At 37.9% G+C, this 20,216-nt stretch overlaps 1 protein-coding gene and 1 long non-coding RNA gene across 2 annotated transcripts in view; both read left to right on the top strand.

Moving 5' to 3' along the window:
- REXO5 (RNA exonuclease 5) overlaps nt 1-20,216 on the top strand; it is a 37,306-nt gene that overhangs the window by 16,534 nt on the left and 556 nt on the right. The window contains exons 11-19 of the mRNA XM_082714823.1: nt 112-214; nt 1,547-1,650; nt 2,387-2,507; nt 13,631-13,735; nt 14,234-14,371; nt 16,695-16,787; nt 17,579-17,795; nt 17,993-18,180; nt 19,118-19,236. Of these exons, the coding sequence (XP_082570949.1) occupies nt 112-214; nt 1,547-1,650; nt 2,387-2,507; nt 13,631-13,735; nt 14,234-14,371; nt 16,695-16,787; nt 17,579-17,795; nt 17,993-18,180; nt 19,118-19,236 (1,188 nt within the window). The remainder of the gene's footprint in view (nt 1-111; nt 215-1,546; nt 1,651-2,386; nt 2,508-13,630; nt 13,736-14,233; nt 14,372-16,694; nt 16,788-17,578; nt 17,796-17,992; nt 18,181-19,117; nt 19,237-20,216) is intronic.
- LOC309855033 lies at nt 3,297-8,496 on the top strand. The gene is made up of 3 exons (XR_014306574.1): nt 3,297-6,976; nt 7,186-7,849; nt 8,056-8,496. It is a non-coding gene; the product is annotated as an uncharacterized lncRNA (long non-coding RNA).

Genomic DNA, 20,216 nt, shown 5'->3' with positions numbered 1-20,216 from the left:
CTGATTATCAGATTGCTGAAATTTTACATATAACCAGACTATTAGAGGTGGTTGAAAGAACCGATCATTGAAAATGCTGTTGAGTAAGTCAATTTTATCTTGAATTTCCAGGAAGGATATACAGTGTCCAGATAGGCTTGGTCATGATGCCACAGAAGATGCTAGAACAACCCTTGAATTGGCCCGGTATTTCCTTAAGTATGGCCCAAGGAAGGTTAGTATATTTGACTTGTGTGTTTGCTTTTCTTAAAATTATGAGACTAGAACAGATAGTCACAGATAATCATTTCCTGTTGTTACATTTCTTTAAAAAAAATAGGAGTGTAATTCAAGCTGAGCATTCAGAATTAAGACCTGTATGACTAGCATAATGTAATAGTTAAGTATGTAGTCTCTGAAGTTGGGCTTATCTGTTTTTAAATAAAGATGGTATGGGGCACCTGCCTTGTTCAGTCAGTGGAGCATGTAACTCTTGATCTCTGGGGGTTGTGAGTTTGAGCCACATGTTGGATATAGAGATTATTTTAAAATCTTAAAGGGAAAAAAAGATAGTACTATGTTTAGCTACATAATCTGGGTCAATTTCTCCAAAGAAATTCAGTTACTACATCTGTAAAATGGAAACACATTTCTGTGAGATATTGGTGCGTGTAACATTAGCTATAAAGCTAGTAGTACAGTGCCTTGAATATATTAAGCACAATAATGTGTGGCTCATTGTATGCTGATAATTGTAATAATAATTATGAAAGATCTACATAGATTTTGTTCTTTTGGGGTAGGGGAAGCATGCCGTTTCAGCAGCAGTTCAGTGGGTGTAGATTAGGACAGCACATGAGGGAAACCTTGAAGGAGACAGTTTCTTACATACCTTGTTACAATGCATTCCAACTTACTAGGTTGTCCCATTGCATGGTATGTTCTATCATAACTCCACTGTGAAATACACTGTAGTCTGTGTGGGATCCTAAGCATCCAGAATAGTATTTTGTGTCACAGTGGTAGAAAGACATTCTAAAATGTCTTATAACATACATGTATAAATAATGATAGTAGTTTGTATCTCACTCTCTGCATTGCAACTCCCAAGTGGTCTCCCACTTTATGGAAGAAGAATAAACTGGTTTTGTATTAAACCAATAAAAGGTCTTTTTTTGTTGTTGCTATAAAAGCCATTCTTTTATAATTTCCAAAAATGGCCTGTTCACAAAGAAGTAATTTTTAAGTGCCCGGCTGTGGGATCAGCGATGAGCCGGAATGCCATCCCTTTATACGTAGCCCTACGTGGCCCTTTCCCATATTCATGTCACAACATCAGCAGCTGGTAACAGATTGTCATTCTTGGCTAAGCGGTCAGAAACCATCTGGTAGCTACTGAAGCCAACCTGGGACTATGGCAATGGCAAAGCCACTGTCTACAGAAGTAGAGAACACCACTTGAGTGAGTTTTTCTTGGATTTTTTTTTTGCTTTGTGGTGTTTTGTTTTTCAAGCCTCAAATGCTTTGCAGGAAATTAGATGATTTTTACCACTTTATTTTCTTCAAGATTGCAGAACTAAATCTGGAAGCACTAGCTAGTCACCAAGAATTGCTAGCAACAGGCCAAGAGCTGAGAAATACAGCAGAAATAGTTTATCAGCCAAATACAAGGTAATATTTTTCAGTTCTAAACAAGAACAAAAACAAGAATATCTGGTTTCTTATTTAGACAACCTGCAAATTTTTCCCTTTTTGAGTCTATTGAAAATTATTTACCAATAGTATAAATAACATTCTACTGTCACAAAAACCACAGAGGGAAAAATACCACCTTCCACCCTAAATATTACCTATTTATTTTTCTTACTTTCTAAATGTAGTGACTGGTCTTAAAATAACTCTTTTATCAAAAAGGAAGACACTGAAATACAGTGAACTGAGTAGCATTAGGCAAGATGATAGACTCCTGGGTATTTTGATTAGAAGAATCAACTATAGCCTTAGTGTATTGCCAAGATTAGGGAAAAACAAAAAACAGGCCTGGAAGGAGTTGACCACCACACCATAATAAATGTATCAGAGCCTTAGAGTAAAAGCTTGTTAGAGAGCTTTGAGTATTTTTCTTGTTTCTCTGTCCTTCCCCTAAATATAGAGCAATACTGTCCATTATGACTTTTGCAGTGATGGAATTGTTTTAGGTCTGTGGTGTCCAATAAGGTCCACACAGTACAGTATGTGTGACTAATGCATATTGAGGAACTGAATTGTAATTTTATTTTATATCAACCTTAATTTAAATAGCCATATGTTGCTAGTGGCTGCCTTATTTAGACAGTGCAAGTAGAGAAGTAAGTCTTAGGTTAGGGAAAACTGTTGTTCTTCCCTGATCTCTTATACTTCTTCACAGTGTTTTGGAATGCTTGGACTTAATGGGTCAGAAGCTCCTTTTCTTGACCCGGGAAGCAGAAACTAGTGAACTTTGTTCTGCCAGAAACTGTCAGACTATTAAGTGCCTTTCAAATAAAGAGGTGAGTGACCTGCTGTCTCTTTGAAGATTATGCTCAAAGCAAACGGGAATGTAGCCCTTTGCAATTCATACTAAGCAGCAAGCTTTTTTTCATCAACAACACTGGCTACCATTATCAAGTCTGGTTTTTGTCTCACATCTTGTAAGGAGCACTTTTATTCCCAATTACCCCACAGGAGCAGAACTGTCAGCTGTCAATGTCTGCCTGTAGACCCCACCTTTGGTATTTCCACACCACTTTAAGTTTCTGTTCTTCTAACTTATATAGATGTTTATCTTAGTTTAGCCTAACTTTATTTTTTTGGTTTTCTGGTCTTAAATTTTATCTATTATTGCTGTATGTGTAAAGTTGAAGATATTCATCGTCTGTTGTTGTTGTGCCCCATTTGCTCTATCTGTGTGTGTGCGGGCATGCTTAGGCTCTTTTTGCTGTTTCTATCTTCCTCTTTCTATATGCCATTTTATTTTTTAAACCATTTGATCACATCATAGATCACATCATAGATTATGGTCATTTTCCTCTAGATCCTTCAATGTGTATTTCCTGAGAACAGAAATATTCTCTTACGTAACTATAATAAACTTCTATAAAGTTAATATTGTTACAGTACCTTTCTGTAATTTCATCTGTATTCCAATTTTCTTAGTTGATCCAATAATGTCCTTTAGCATTTCTTTTTCCTTCAGAGCAGTACATACTAGGGTCACATATTGCATTTAGTTGTCCTATATTTTTAGTTCCCTTTAATCTGGATATATCTCTCGATTTTAAGTAATACATGTTGCATGTCATCCCTTCCAGAATGTTCCTTATTATGGGTTTGTTTCCCCATGATTAGACACAGGTTATGCATTCTTTACCAAACTACTTTAAGTCATGTTTCCTTTTCAGGGTATCACATTTAGAGCACATGTTGTCCATCTGTCCTTTATTTTGTACTGTTTATTTTGATGACCTTAGCAAGATACTATCTGCTTTCTCCACAATAGATTTACTACTTTTGTTCCTTCTAATAAGTAATATGAGGAGATAATTTTAAGGAAAGCACGTATCCTGCTTTTCATCAAAACTTCCCCTCTTATATTTAGCAAAAATTTTTGATTCCCATGTAATGGTTGCACAATGATGGTTTCCAGCTCTAGCACTTCCTTCGTATTTACTAATTGTTACTCAGCACTCTATAAGCAAGAGTCCTGATTTTTCGTGGGAAGCGAGATATCTGTCAGCATGGAATACCTCTGCTGAGGATGTGTCTGAGTTTGGAGATTCTGCTTAAGGGCTGGAGCTGAGGGGACCTCCTTAAGTGGAATATGTCAGCGACTTTTATTATCTCCATTCTTTTTTTACTATTTTCATTTTCTCAAAGGAAGTGCTAGAAGCTTCCAAGGAAAGAGCCAGGAGAGAGGGAGAGCTGAAAATACAGAATAGAATGTAAATAATAATAAAGAATTGCTAAGAAGGCAGAAAAAGTGACATCCCATGGACTAATGTCTTTTGAACAGGAGAAAGGATACCTCTTCCACTAACCAGAGCTATGTGAACACAGGTTCAGGTGGCTAAGTGAATTACAAGCAGGATAAATATAATAAGGAATCACATTAGAAAAAAGAAAGAAATCGCATTTAGACATATTGCAGGGAAATTGTATTTATTACCTCCCAAACAGATATATTGGTAGCAAGCCAGAGAGAAGATCACCTTCAAAGAGCAATAAGCCAATTTCTCAACAGCAACAGTAGGAATCTGAGGACAGTGAAAGCATATCTTCAAAGTACCAACAGAAGGTGACTTTCAACTTAAAAAGTCTACCCAGCAAAACTGTATCAAAATGAAAGTGGAAGAAGTAACTTTTCAGATAAAGAAGAACATTTTATACCAAAAAACCCTACTAAAAAGTTTTTAAAATGATGCATTTCAGGAAGAAGGAAAGTCTGAAAGGCGCCTGGGTGGCTCAGTGGGTTAAGCCGCTGCCTTCGGCTCAGGTCATGATCTCAGGGTCCTGGGATCGAGTCTCGCATCGGGCTCTGTGCTCAGCAGGGAGCCTGCCTCCTCCTCTCTCTCTCTCTGCCTGCCTCTCTGCCTACTTGTGATCTCTCTCTGTCGAATAAATAAATAAAATCTTTAAAAAAAAAAAAAGGAAAGTCTGAGATGTAAACAGGAAAGCTTTCTAAAGAAATTGGTGTGCATGTACACAAATTTAAACATTAAATGGAAAAACAGCAAAATGAACCAGCTAAAATTAAGGGCCACAAATTACTTTCCTGTTTCCTTCTCTAAGTTTTCTGATTTTGATACTATAAAAGTTCTATGGATAAAATATATAAAAAAATAAAAATTATGCTGCTAAAAATGTGTATCATTTTCATTTTTATAGTAAAATGTTTTATATAAATGTTTATATATATGTTTATGTAAAACATATTTTACTATAAAGGACAGATGGACAACAAAAGAATGAACCCTTCCTTTATCATACCTATTATTCATTCATTCATTCATTCATTCATTCATTCAGTATTCCTGTTTACTTCAGTGGTTTATAATTTACAATTGTACTAAATTGTTTTGGTTTCCAGACTTCACAGATTTGGCTAATGGTAGCCCCTTCAAGTTGGCTCCTTTGTCCTTGTGACATGGACTCATAATTTTTTTGAGCATTTTCTTCCTCGCTGGCACAAGATACTCGGTTTCATCTTGGTATTAGAAACCGAGAGCTGGGCACTGGGTATACATTTGGTACTGGGGTGTCTTTGCTTCTAGACCCTTAAAGCAGAGTTAGGAAATATATGCATGTCGATGACAGATACATGTACACACACACACATAAATATACACACATATACATGTTTTAGAAATCATGTGTCTCTACAAATACCTCTTATTTCAGCCTTTTCATATAAGGTTCTTCCTTGCTTTTCCTCATTCTCTATTTGTAACTTTCTTTATCCAGTGTGGGAACCCTGGCTCACAACAACATTTACTCATTTGGTGCAACCTAAACTATATCCAAAATGCTTTTAGAATTGATGCACCCAAATCACTGTAGTTAAGAATTTGGTTTACAGTTCACTCTCCTCCTTATCGCCCACCCCATCTACAAATGAGTATTAGGTATATGAAGATTTCATTTATAAGTTACTTGGATTGGTTTTTTCCTCCCCTTCAGATTAGCTGTGTTTTATATTGAAAATATAGTTGGGTTCATTTGTTTCATTTTGCTTTCAGTTTTAGGTTTTTTCCTCCTCTTCTATCTTTGTTGATTTATTTTTGGGATCTGTAGAACAATAATGTGCTTCCAAAGGCAAAACTACCAAAACTCTGTAAACTAAGAGAAATGCAGTTCCGTCATACATCTCTTTTACCCATTCCTTCCCACTCCCTGCTTTATCCTTCATTTGCCTTTTTTGGTAAAGAAAAGCATATATATATGATTTTTTATTTCTCTTTCTTTATTGCACAGAGGTTAACATACTATATAAGCTCTTTTGCAGTGGCTTTTTCCCCTTAACAATATATCTGGAAATCATTATCATACCAGTTTATTAAGGATTTTCTTTATTCTTTATTATAGCTCCATGGTATTCCAGTGTGCTTATGTACCATAGTTGTATTTCTCTTTTTCCAGTTCCCATGTCCCTAATTATTTTTTTTTCTAAATGCTCTGGCTAATGCATCCACAATAGTGTTAACTGAGGTCATTCTTTTTTATTACAGGTATTCTAGAGCCATAAATTTCCATCTGAGTTCTACTTTAACTTCATCTTAGAAAGATTGATAAGTTTAAATAAATACTTAAAAAGTGTTTTCATTTTCATTCAGTTCAGAATTCTTTTTAATTTTCCTTTTGATTTCTTCTTTGGCTCATGTTTTTTTTAGAAGAGTGCTATTTATTTTCCAAATAATTAGGGATTTTCCTGAGATCTATTCCTGATTTCTTAAATTCCCTATTGTCCAAGAATGTACTTAAGTACTTTGAATTACTTGAATCTTTTAAATTTATTGAGAGATGGAATATCCAACTATAATTGTGGATTTGTTTGTTCTTAGAGTTTCATTAATTTTTGCTTTATGTATAATGAAGCTTTCCTATTAGATACATAAACATTATACATTATGTTTTCCTGATGCATTGGCCCCTTTATCATTAAAATAGGTCTTTATCCCTGGAAACATTTTCTATTTTTTTTTTTTTTTAAGATTTTATTCGTTTGTGAGAGTGAGCAAGTGAGAGAACAACCTAGGGGGAAAGGGAGAGGAAGAAGCAGACTACCCACTGAGCGGGAGCCCGATGTGGGACTTGATCCCAGGGCGTTAGGGTCATGACCAAAGTTGAAGGCCGATGCTTAGATGACTATTGTGACTTCTCCTTTGGTATTAATATAGCCCTTCTGCTTCTTTTTGTTTATTGTTGACCTGCTATATTTATTTTTATTTTAAAGTGGGTTTCTTGAAAAAATTTTAAAAATAAAGTGGGTTTCGGGGCCCCTGGGTGGCTCAGTGGGTTAAAGCCTCTGCTTTTGGCTCAGGTCACGATCCCAGGGACCTGGGATCGAGCCCCGCATCAGGCTCTCTGCTCAGCGGGGAGCCTGCTTCCTCCTCTCTCTCTGCCTGCCTCTCTGCCTACTTGTGATCTCTGTCTGCCAAATAAATAAATAAAATCTTTAAAAAAAAAAAAAAGTGGGTTTCTTATAGTGACCAGTCAGGCTTTTTTTATTCAACAATTGTTGCCTTTTAGGTGGAGTATTTAGAGTATTTGCATTTAATATGATTATTTGATGATGTTAGGTTTAAGTCTCTTATCTTGCTGTGATATCTGTTTGTCCCATCTCTTTTTTTTTTTTCCCTTTTTTTTTTTTTTTAGTTAATGAGGTATTTTTTATTATTTTATCTCCTTTGGAAGTGTATTAACTGTGATTCTTTGTTATGTTATCTTAGTGGTTGTGTTAAGATTTATAATCTATCTTTAACTTATCATAGTTTACCTTAGTACCGTAATTACCTTAATAATAATATAGCATTTCACATATAGGAACTTTACAACTATATTTGCATTATTTCCCTCCTAGCCTTGGTGCTGTTTTTGCCATCATTCATTTTATTTCACATGTTATTATTTTGCTTTTTTTAAGATTTGAAAGTTTTAAGACTTTAAGTTTTTTTTTTTTTTTAAGATTTATGTATTTGGGGGGAGGAGGAAGGGGAAGAGGAAGGAGAGAGTCTTAAGCAGGCTCCATGCTGACTGAGGAGCCTGATGTAGGGCTCCATCTCAAGACCCTGAGATCATGACCTGAGCTGAATCTAAGAGTCGCTCAGCCAACTGCCCCCCACAGGTGCAACTAATAGTTATTATTTTTTTTAAAGATTTTATTTATTTATTTGACAGAGAAATCACAAGTAGATGGAGAGGCAGGCAGAGAGAGACAGAGGGAAGCAGGCCCCCTGCTGAGCAGAGAGCCCGATGCGGGTCTCGATCCCAGGACCCTGAGATCATGACCTGAGCCGAAGGCAGCGGCTTAACCCACTGAGCCACCCAGGCGCCCCCTAATAGTTATTTTTTAAAGGGATTTTAATTTTTTGAGAAGCTACTATAGTGTTCACCATAGTGGTTGCAGGATTTTATGCTTTTCCAAGTCTCTGCCAACACTTTTACTTTTCTCTCTTCTTTTTTGATAGTAACCATCTTAACCTAAAGGTGTGAGTTGAAATCTCATTGTCATCTGGTAATTAGTGATGTTGAACCTCTTTTTTTTTTCTTGGATTTGTTAGCTATTTGTATATAATTTTCTAAGAAATGTCTACTCAATTCCATTTTTGAACTGGGTTTTTTTGCTGTTAGTTTTAGGAGTTCTTTATATATTTACATATACAGTCTATGTATTCTTTATATATTCTGGATTTTAATTCCCTAGCAGATAAACAATTTGGAAACATTTTCGTATTCTATAGGTTGCCTTTTCACTGTGCTGATTGTGTGTTTTGATGAACTGAGGTAGTCCCACTTGGTCTATTTTGCTTTTGTTCCCTATGCTTTTGATGTCATACCCAAGTAATCATTGCCAGATTCAGAATTAAGAAGCTTTTTCTGTATGGTTTCTTATAGGAGTTTTCTAGTTCTGGATCTTACTCTCAGGTGTTTAAACCATTTTGGGTTAATTTTTATATATATGTAAGTTAAGGTTCCAACTTCCCTCTTTTGCATATGGATATCCAGTTTTTCCAGTACCACTTTAAGAGACTATGTTTTTTCATTGAATGGTCTTAATACTTTTGTCAAAGATTATTTGACCATATACACAAGGGTTTATTTCTGAAATCTGTTCCATGGTCTGTATGTCTGTCTTTATGCCAGTGGCATACTATTTTGATTAGTGTAACTTGTACTATGTTTAGAGATCAGGAACCTTGTGTCCTGCAACTTTGTTCTTCTTTTCAAAATTATTTGAGATTCCATAAGAATTTTATGATTTTTTTTTCTATTTCTGCAAAAAAAAAAAAAAAAGACAGTAGAAAAAAATGACATTAGAATTTTAAAGGGGATTGCAAAGAATCTGTAGGTTGCTTTTGGTACTATTAACATTTTAATGGTACTGTGTTCCTGTCTGTAAACATGAGAATGTTTCTATTGTTCTCAAATTTCTTTTCAACAGTGTTTTGTAGTTTTTAGCATTAGGAGTGTTTCATCTCCTTGGTTAGGTTTATCCCTGAGAATTTTATTCTTTTGTGATGCTTTTGTAAATGAAATTTTTTTCCTCTTTACTTTCCTCTTCTGATTGTTCATTTTAGTATATAGAAACACAATTGATTTTTTTGTGTCTTGATTTTATATCCTTCAACTTTGAAGAAGTCATTTGTTCTGTTTCGGTGTAATCTTTGGGGTTTTCTACATGTCATAGGTGAACAAAGATAGTTTTACTTTTTCCTTTACAATTCATATTTTTTTTTTTTTTTTTTTAAGATTTTCACTTGACAGAGATCACAAGTAGGCAGAGAGGCAGGCGGTGGGGGTGGGGTGGGAAGGTGGGAAGCAGTCTCCCTGCCGAGCAGAGAGCCCAATGTGGGGCTTGATCCCAGGACCCTGGGATCATGACCAGAGCTGAAGGCAGAGGCTTAACCCACTGAGCCACCCAGGTGCCCCTATATGCTTTTTATTTCTTTTTCTTGCCTAATTACTCTGGTTAGGACTCCCAATACTATGTTAAATAGAGGTAGCAAGAGCAGCCGTTATTTTCTTAAAGTCTCCTGGACCTTCACCTTTTAATATATTAGCTGTGGGCTTTTCATATTTCCTTTATTCTGGTAGGTAGTTTCCTTCTGTTCCTAGTTTGTTGAGTGTTTTTATCATAAAAGAGTGTTGAATCATGTCACATACTTTTTCTGCATCAATTGAGATGATCTTGTGGTTTTTGTCCTTCTTTCCATTAAAGTGGTATATTCCATGGGATGATTTTCATATATTGGACCATTCTTGAATTCCAGGAATAAATCCCACTGGTCAGGATGTCTAATCCTTTTTTTTTTTTTTAAGATTTTATTTATTTATTTGACAGAGCTCTCAAGTAGGTGGAGAGGCAAGCAGAGAGAGAGAGAGAGGAGGAAGCAGGCTCCCCACTGAGCAGAGGGCCCAATGTCGGGCTTGATCCCAGGACCCTGGGATCATGACTTGAGCTGAAGGCAGAGGCTTTAACCCACTGAGCCACCCAGGCACCTCAATGTATAATCTTTTTAATGTATTGTTGAATTTAGTTTGCTGATACTTTTTTTTTTTTAAAGATTTTATTTATTTATTTGTCAGAGAGAGCGAGAGCGAGCACAGGCAGACAGAGTGGAAGGCAGAGTCAGAGGGAGAAGCAGGCTCCCTGCGGAGCAAGGAGCCGGATGCGGGACTCGATCCCAGTACGCTGGGACCATGACCTGAGCCGAAGGCAGCTGCCCAACCGACTGAGCCACCCAGGCGTCCCCTGCTGATACTTTTTTAAAGTGATTACTAGACTGGACGGGCTTACTCTTTCTGTTTTGTTTCTGTGTATCTTGTAGCTTTTGTCCCTCTTTTCCTCTCTACTGTCCTCCTTCGTGTTCCATTGATTTTTTTGTAGTGACATAATTTTCTATTTCCTTTTGTGTATTCTATAAATATTTTCCTTTTAGTTACTGCAATTACATATAACATCTTAAAGTTAAACATTCTATTTTAAGCTGATAACTTGATTTCAAGTGCATTCAGAAACTGTACTTTTATAAGCTCCACTCCCCCCCTTTGTTAAATTGCATTTTTATATAAAGGTACAGCATAGGAAATAAAGTGAATGATCTTGTAATACCATTATATGGTGAGAGATCGTAGCTACACTTGTAGTGAGCATAGCACAACATACAGAGATGTTGAATCACTATGTTGTATACCTGAAATTAATGTAACATTGTGTGTCAGCTATACTAAAAAAAAATAAAAGTTATTAGTAAATTAGATCGTGAAAGTGAATAAATAAATATTCATTTAATAATTATTCAGCCACATCTATATACATTGTATATTCATTAACATAGGAATATAGTTATCCATGAGTCATTTAAATTTTGAATAAGAATTAAAAGTGAATTTATACACCAAAATTACCTTCATAGATGTTACTGTATTGGTTCACATGTTCATCTTTACTGGAAACTGTTTTCATGTGGCTTCATGTTGCTGTCTAATGTTTTTTCATCTAGAAGGACTCCCTTACCATTTCTTGCAGAGTAGGTCTAGTTGTAATGAATTTTGTCAGTTTTTTTTTAATCTGGGAAAATCTCAATTTCTCCTTAAAATTTTTTATTTATTTGACACAGATAGATAGTAAGAGAGGGAACACAAACAGGGCGAGTGGGAGAGGGAGAAGCAGGCTTCCCACTGAGCACCGATCCCAATGCATGGCTCGATCCCAGGACCCTGGGATCATGACCTGAGCTGAAGGTAGACACTTAAGGACTGAGCAACCCAGGCGCCCCTCTTCTTCATTTTTGAAGCAGAGTTCTGCTGGCTACAGTATTCTTGATTTTTTTTCCCCCTTTAACGCTTTGAATTTATCATGCCACTCTGATGACCTGTAAGATTTCTGCTGAGAAGTCCACTGATAATTTTAAGGAAGTTCCCTAATATGTAATGAGTTGCTTTTCTCTTGATGCTCTTAAGATTCGCTACTTGATTTTGACTTTTGACAGCCTGATTATAATGTGTCTTTGCTTGGGCTTCTTTAGATTTATTGGAGTTATCCTGGTTGGAGTTCTTTGAGCTTGAATTTCTGTGTTCATTTCTTTCTTCAGATTTGGGAAGTTTTTGGCCATTATTATTTCACATAAGCTCTTTGACCCTTTCTGTCTTCTTCCACGATCCCATTATATGTATATTGGTCTTGACATTGTCCCATCTTAAGATCTACTTACATTCCTCATTCTTTTTTCTTTTTACTCTGATACATGATTCAAATGATCTATATTTGTAATGCTGATTCTTTCTTCTACCTGATCAAATCTAATGTTGAACCCCTTTGGTGAATTTTTCAATTGTTATTATGTTTTCCTGCTCCAGAATTAGTTTGTTTCATTCTTTATACTTACTCTTTGTTGATACTCTATTTTTGTTCAGCATTTTCCTCATTCCTTTGTCTTTGTTCTCTTGTAGTTCATTCTGTTTGATTTCTGGACTGTTACTTTGTTTTCGGCCATTTTCCCCTATTTCTTTGCATGCCTTATAATCTTTTTTATTGAGACCTAATCATTTGGGGAAAAAAACCAAAAACACACAGACAACTACCTCTCCCATTGTTAAGACCTGGCATCATGGAATGGAAGACTTTCACTGATTAGCCCAGCTAGTGGTTCCAGGACCTCTGAAACCAGTTTGAGGATATATATTCTCTGAGCCTACCTGTATACTTTTAGATTCCCTAAGGAACTTTTCTTTTTCTTCTCAGTGCTCATAATCTCTTGCTCCCTTGGGCATCTGCCTATGGAATGCCCCTCTATTGTGCTATGATGATTGCATTTGTTTTCAGTGGCTTCCAAACAAGGCTGCCTATCCCATTTGTGCTCTAGTTGAGACAGAAAGTAGTCTCTCAGGCAACCCCAGACTAGCCATAATATTGGAGGCGGACTCCCCCTCTTTTGTTTCCTTCCAGAGGGAGCGTAGGAAGGATAGGGGAGGAACGTAGGTGGGCATACAAAACTCTGCATATTTTCCTTTCCCTTTTTCTGGAATTCCTTGGGGTTTTTTGTTGGTCTTGGTGCTGTTGCTTCTCAGCTGGGCTCTAGAGTTCTTACAAACTAGTATTCTGGTCTCTTTATTAACTTGGTGTCTGTGGAAGAATGAGGGCCTGAAGCTTTCTAGTCCGTGACCTTGCGGACATTACTCCTTTTCAGGAGTTTACAAACAATGCTTCCAGTACCATCAGTGCTTTGAGTCAAGTGAGACAGAAACTAGTCTCTGAGGCAGCCTCAACACAAGCCAAATTACTGAATGCGAGGTCCACACTGCTTCTGTCCAAGGGACAGTCAGCAGTGTGAGAGGTTTCTTCTTGGTTGCACTGTGCACGGTTGGATGGGGGAGAGGCGTCGTCTCCTCCTTTCCCTTCCCTGCAGGATCTCTTCTCTTTATACCTTATTCTTCCCCAAAAGCACTTCTCTGAGGCTGTGCTTGTGCAATATTAAAGTTGTGACCAGTGTCCGTTATCTTGGCATTTAATTGTACTTTTTCTTTCTGGGGGGTAATTTCGTTTGTGCTTCATCTAAGTCTTCCATGTGTCTTGATTTCTTCTCAGAGTCCTTGAAGCCTCTTCTTGTCTTTACTAACAGGCTTTAACAGTGTAAAATGTTGGGAGTTCTGCTGAAATTCAGCTTATTTCTTAGAGGTATTTTGAAGGTTCTTTTAGACTTTTTTCCTAGTAATGCTAAAGGCATGGGTTCTACATCATTTTACTGACTCTCCTGTTTTCTAGGATACACGGTGTCACCATTTTCTTCCAGACCTTAAAGTCAGCCCCATATTGCTTTTTGCTATGGGTAAAAAGGCATCCTTACTTATATTATTGTGGCTCACCTCCAGGAGCCACTAGGTATCTGCCTCATTTTGGCTTTCCTGTTCTCTGCAGGTTCTTGAGCAGGCCCGAGTGGAAATTCCCCTATTTCCCTTCAGCATCGTCCAGTTCTCTTTTGAACCCTTTTCACCCAACCTCACTGAGGAAATGAACAAGAGGGTAAGTAAATGAGTTGTGCTAGATGATTTATTTAATGAGTTATAATCTCCCTGCATTACAGAAAGTAATGCATACTCTGATAAGTTGGCTCTATATTTCTCCAGATTTTTTAATGTATTTATTAATATTTTAGAAAATATTTTTTTAAAAAATGGGAATCAAACTATGTATACTATTTGGCCACTTTTTCATTCAGCAGTGTATTGTGTATATCTTTTCATGTCAGTCACGATTTAATTTCCTGTGTTTTTAATGGCTATATAGTATTCTACTCTATGATATACCTATTATTTTCATTATTGGTGCTTTATAAATTTTTGCTATTCCAAATAATGCAGTTGTGAAATCCCTGTATACAAATTTTTTGTATATTCAGCAAGTGTTTGTGTTGAGAAATTCCTTAAAGCAGAATTATTCCATGGTTTGACTGTTTTCTTTAAATTTGACTTAATTCTATTACCACATTTACCTCCTCACTGTATTCGGTTTTTCTTATAGATGAGGATCAAGTGGACAGAGATGTCGACTGTTTATGCTGGGCCATTTAGCAAAAATTGCAACCTCAGGGCTCTGAAAAGGCTGTTTAAGAGCTTTGGCCCAGTCCGGTCCATGACTCTTGTTCTTGAAACCCATCAGGTAATGAAATGAGAAAACTTGGATTTTCACCTCTAGATTAGTGTTGGAAATTCAGATGCCTCTTGGGGCCATTCACATAACAAATATTAGTGATGTGAGCTTGACTGTCACTAGCTGGAATATGAGTCCTGCTGTTTGATAACACAGTTCTTGACTCACTATAAAGTGTACCCAGTATTGCCAGATTCTCTGATTCTTTTGAGAATTAAGAATCTGCCATCTTGCAAAGTGATCGAAGTACAAAATCCTAGATGTTTAAAATGTGCTTTCTCCAAATCTTTTATTAATGTCTCTCATACCTAAAAATAGAAGAAGATTCCCTGCTAAGATGGACCTAAGGGTTGGGAAGTATATGTCAGGGGACCATAACCACCTGCTTTAAGTCTTGGGGTTTTTTTTCTCTTTTTTGGGTAAAAAATATATATAATTTGCCTTTAATTTTTTAAATATACAGTTCTGTTACTAAGTATAGTAGTACCCACTTATCCACGGTTTCAGTTACCCACAGTCCAGAAGCAGTTGATGATCTTTCTGACATACCATCAGGTCAGCAGTAGCCTAACACTACCTCACAATGTCTATGTATGTCACTTGCCTCACTGCATCTTATCAGACAGGCATTTTATCATCTCACATCATCACAAGAAGGGTAAGTACAGTGGAATATTTTGAGATAGACCACATTCACATGACTTAATTACAGTATATTATTGTTACTGTTTTAATCTCTTACTGTGCCTAATTTTTAGATTAACTTATATATATGAAAAGACAGTATTTATAGGGTTCAGTACTCTCTGTACCCAGTATTGCCAGATTCTCTGATTCCAAGTTATCTGCTGGGGGTCTTGGAATGTATCCAGAACTTTTCAACATCCCAAACTGAAACTCTGTACCCCTTAAGCAGTAACTCTTCAGTCCCTGCCCACCAGGTGTGGTAAGCACTCTTGTGCTTTCTGGTTTTATGAATTTCACTACTCTATTATACATCCTGTAAATGGAATCAATCATACAGCACCTTTTGTGTCTGGCTTATTTCACTTAGCAGAATGTCTTCAAGGTTCATCATGCTGTAGCATGTGTCAGAATATCATTTCTTTTCAAGGACAGATAGAATATTCCATTGTGTGGGGATGTACTACGTTTTGTTTATCCATACATCTGTTGATGAACATTTGGATGGTTTCCACTTTTTTACTATTCTGAGTAATGCTGCTGTGAATATAGATGTATAGATATCCATTGGAATGTCTGGGCAGTTCTTGTGGGTGTATACCCAAAGTACAATTGCTGGGTTAAATGATAATTCTATGTATATTTTCAGGAACTGCCATACTGTTTTCCACAGTGGCTACACAACTTTACATTCCCACCTGCAGTGCCAGGGGTTCCAATTTCTCTATATTTCAGCTGACATTTTGTCATTTTTCTTCCTTTCTTCTTTCAATACTAGCCATCCTAATGGATGTGAAGTAGTAGCTCATGGTTTTGATTTGCATCTCCCTATGATTAGTGATATTGAGCATCTTTTTATATGCTTATTGGCCACTGGATGTCTTCTTTGGAGAAATATCTATTCAAGTCCTTTGCCCATTTTTAATTGGGTTATTTGATTTTTTGTTGTTGAGTTTTAGTTTATGTATTTTAGATAGGAAATCTTCACTAGTTATGTGATTTGAAAAATTTCACCCATTCATAAGGTTGCTTTTTGACACTGTTGAGAGTATCCTTTGATGCACTTTTTAATTCTAAGTCCAATCTATCTTACTTTCGTCACCTTTGCTTTTGGTGTCACATTCAGGAAACTTGCCAAATCTGGTACCATGAAGCTTTTCTGTAGGAGCACTTTTGTCCCCATGATGATGCTGCACATCACATCATTAAGCAGAAAAGCAGTTAGTTTGAAGATAGAGCCTATCCAATGGAAGCACTTAACCTCCCCAAGCCTATAGGCTAACGAGACAAATGAGAATCTAAATGACTTGCAGTGATGTCTTCAGTGGTTCGTAATAAATAATATGAAAAGGTGGTTAGTAAACATTTATTAGTGCTTTGCCCATACCACCCAGGGAGAGAAGACTTCAACTTTAATTAACAAAGGTTATTTATTGGCTGAAAAATCCGTTCTTGAACTTTGGTGATTCTACTGAAAGTTGATCTACAGTTGCTGTCTAGCCCAGCAAAGAGAAATTCATTTTGGTGGCTTTGGCCACTAGTTCAGAGTCCTTTCCCAGTCCCTTCTCTAGCAGTTTGAGCCCAGAAAGCAGAGATAAGAAAATCTTGGGTTTGTTTCTTTGTTTTGTTTTTTTTTTTCCTCCTGCAGCCACATCTCTGTATACAATATGAAGTCCTGGAAGCTGCCCAGCTGGCCATAGAATCCTTGGATGGCATTCTGGTAGAAGGTGCCTGCATCAAGGTAGAGTGGCCAGAGAAAGCAAAAAGCATCACCCTTTTGCCTTTATTTATACTGTCCTAGTATATAAAAGCTTAGAGAAAAGCCCTCAAGAGGCCTGAGCAGATGATTTTGTGTTGGGAAGTCTTCGGTCAAGCGCAGCATTCTTCTAGCAGTGACCTAAAACATGACTGCTTTCATTTTTGTCAGAATCAGCCTGAGGCTAAATTGGGGTCCTCCTTGTGTTTTTTTAACACTACCTTAGACCCTGGATGGTTTATTCTGGGTGTTTTTCTGTAGCTGCCCTTTCCTTTAGCTTTCAAAGGGATCAGATGGTGTTCTGAAGTTTCTTAGGCAGATCAACAGTTTCATTGGGGTAGAAGTCGGGGAACTTATTTCCATTGCAGGGTCTTTGTGCAGGGAGGAAAGGGAGAGAGTATGTTTACACAAAAACATTTGTATTTATGTATTAAGTCTCTACTGTAGTCCTCTGAGGCATTTATCATGCCTCCTTATACAGATAAAGAAACTACAGAATTAAGTTTCTTGCTAGTATATAATAGGCCTAAAGTTTGAAATGGTGACTTTTCTTAAGATGTATTAGTTGAGAGAGCAGGCAGGGAGGAGGAGCAGAGGGTGAGGGTAAGAGTCCCAAGCGGACTCCACATTGAGCGTGGAGCCCAGTGCAGGGCTCTGATCTCACTACCCTAAAATCATGACCTGAGCCAAAACCAAGAGTTAGAGGCTTAATGAACTGTGCCACCAAGGCACCCGAGAGGTGACTTTGTATCACTAATGCCATCTTTCTTGGTTAGGTGCAGAGGCCTGTGACAGAGCTCACCCTTGATTCTAACACTCTTGTGAATGAGCTAGAACAAGATTCTGAGAACCGAGGTACAATATACCTATCTGGAGTGAGCGAAACCTTCAAAGAACACTTACTGCAACAGTCCAACCTCTTCCTTGGCTTGGAAGCGGTCATCCTGCCTAAAGATCTTAAAAGTGGAAAGCAAAAAAGATACTGTTTCCTGAGTAAGTCTATGCTATGGAATATGACCTTGGGGAAGGAGGAGATTAGGGATGGTGATAACATGAGGTCAGAGAAGGGAAGTGTTCACTAAATAGCCCCACCTGGGATGCTAGATCACATTAACAGCTGATTCTGCTGTTTGCCCTGGATGGTAACCAGGCTTTGTGGCCCTTAATAACAGGACTATTCTTGCTTTCAGAATTCAAAACTTTTGGCAGTGCCCAGAGGGCCCTCGACATTCTCAAAGGCAAGGACTGGAAGCTAAAAGGCCGGCATGCCCTAACCCCCAGGCATCTCCATGCTTGGCTCAGGGGCTTGCCTCCTGAATCAAGAAGGCCCCCAGGGGTTCGTGTCATACCTCCCCCCTCTGAGCAGCAGGCCTTACAGGTGAGTGAGTGAGTGTATCCTGGGGTCAGAGGTAGCGGTCTTGGTTTGCTAGCTCTTGGCATTGGTTGGCCTTCTCGTGTTTATGGAAGCTAGGAGAGTCCAGCTCAAGTGACACTTAAGCCTTTGAATCTTTTTTTTCCCCTCCCCTGGCACTAGTTTTATTTCACTCTCTAGCTTCCCAGCCTTTGGACACATTTTTCTTTCTCTAAGAACTCATGCTTTTGCCTACTCCATACTTGCTACAGTTAGGCTTTTAATCCTCCAGATGGCTCTCCAAGGGACTTTGAGGGGCTAACATAGGAGGTTAAAGAGCTGGGCAAGTCTTTAGTAATCTAGGGTTTCCCAAAGTATAGTACATACACAAGATGATTTTTAGTGGTCATAGATGGGCCTTTCCCCCTACTTATGCTAAGATCTTGTTCTAACACTTGTATAACAATCACATTGAACCGATGACTTCACAGATCTATCTTAGTGAGATGAAGGCAGAAAATTTAAAGAAAAATATTAGGATACACAAGTAAAAGGGTAAAGGTAGAAGGTCAATGGCTGAAGTTTGGGAAACCCTGTTCTCGTCTCATCTCCCACACTTAAATAGGTGAGAAATAGACGCCAGAACTAGTTGAGGGATTTGCCAGGTCACAAAGATACTTAATGACAGGGGCCATTAGTGACGTTGTTCCTCTGTGTCAGGGCCCTGGAAGACCCAATCCATAATGGAGGAAAGAACAACAGTTGTACTCCTAAACTGACCGAAGACCTGGAGATGGTGGGGTGGACAGGGAACCCTGAAGTATGGGCTTTAGCTGCAGATAGAGAATTTAAACAGAGCCTTTTCTGGGACCCCAAGGTCCTAGAACTTGAAGAAAGTTGCAGCCCCTCCAAAGGTGAGCAGAGGATACTCCAGCTGAGTGTCAACATCTGCCTTTGATCCTAGGCTCTGAAGATGGACCACCCAAAGATAGCAGCCTGGCGCTGGGGCCGGAAGATAGGAAAGCTCTACCACAGCCTGGGCCCAGGCACACTCTGCCTCATCTTGCTGCCAGGAACCAAGAGGTAAGGACTAAAGGGTTGTCCCTTCAGGATTCTGGCCTCTAGACTTCAGCTGAGAGAAAGGCCTTTTGGTTGACATTCCAGCACATAAATGAGGACTTAAGGAATCCTCCCTTTATTCTTGGGTATTATATATCCATTATCCATTTTACACATACATATGCTCTTCCATTTAATTAATTAATTAATTAATAATACTTATTAGCCCTTCAGGGAGATAGTTCATCCCAGTTTTAAGCCAGAGGCCTTAGATCCTATAGCCTCTGCAGGACAAAAAGCAGCTGCCTAATCCCCCACTTGAGTTAAAACAGTCAAAGAAGGTCTAGGGCAAGGCCCAGACCAGATTATGACCCTTCCCACGTTTCAGGAGCATGGTCCTGCCTTCTGCCAGTCCCAGCGCTATCACATACCTTCTCTGACAACTGGCCAAGCCACTTTCCCTCTGTGGGTCTCAATTTCCCTTTGGTAAAATAAGAGATTTGGAATAGCAGTGAGTTCCAAACCCTTTCAACTGTGAAAAATTCCTGTTAAATCCTAAAGCATAAAGATAGGCAATTCTGGAATGAGTGGGTAGATGAACATGTACTGGATGATGTCTGCATTCAAGCCACTGGACCAAGTGTTTTACAACATACATGGCTTAGAAGGACTCTTGATGGTAGATTGCCTTTATTACCTGGTTCTGTCACTCAGCTTGTTGAACTATCAAGAGCTTGATTCTTTTTAAAAAGTGGACAGAACAATTAGACCTGCATCAGTACCTAGTTTAGGTACATAAGCTGTTTTGAAGGATTAAATGAGAATGCACATAAAGTACTTTATAAAATAAAGCCTGGTACCTGGTGAATGATCTGTATGATATATGAAGAAAGCATAAGGAAATGATCTGTATATTTTAGCTATTATTAGATAGTCCTCACAAAAGCCCCATGAGATAGTAACTTACGTATTTAATAGTTTTTTAGTTGAAAAAATGAAAGCCC

Source organism: Mustela nivalis (genome assembly GCF_964662115.1).
Source record: "Mustela nivalis genome assembly, chromosome: 19".
In the NCBI taxonomy this organism is placed as follows: domain Eukaryota; kingdom Metazoa; phylum Chordata; class Mammalia; order Carnivora; family Mustelidae; genus Mustela; species Mustela nivalis.
Note: the sequence above shows the minus strand (reverse complement) of the source record. Positions and strands in the feature narration are given on the sequence as shown.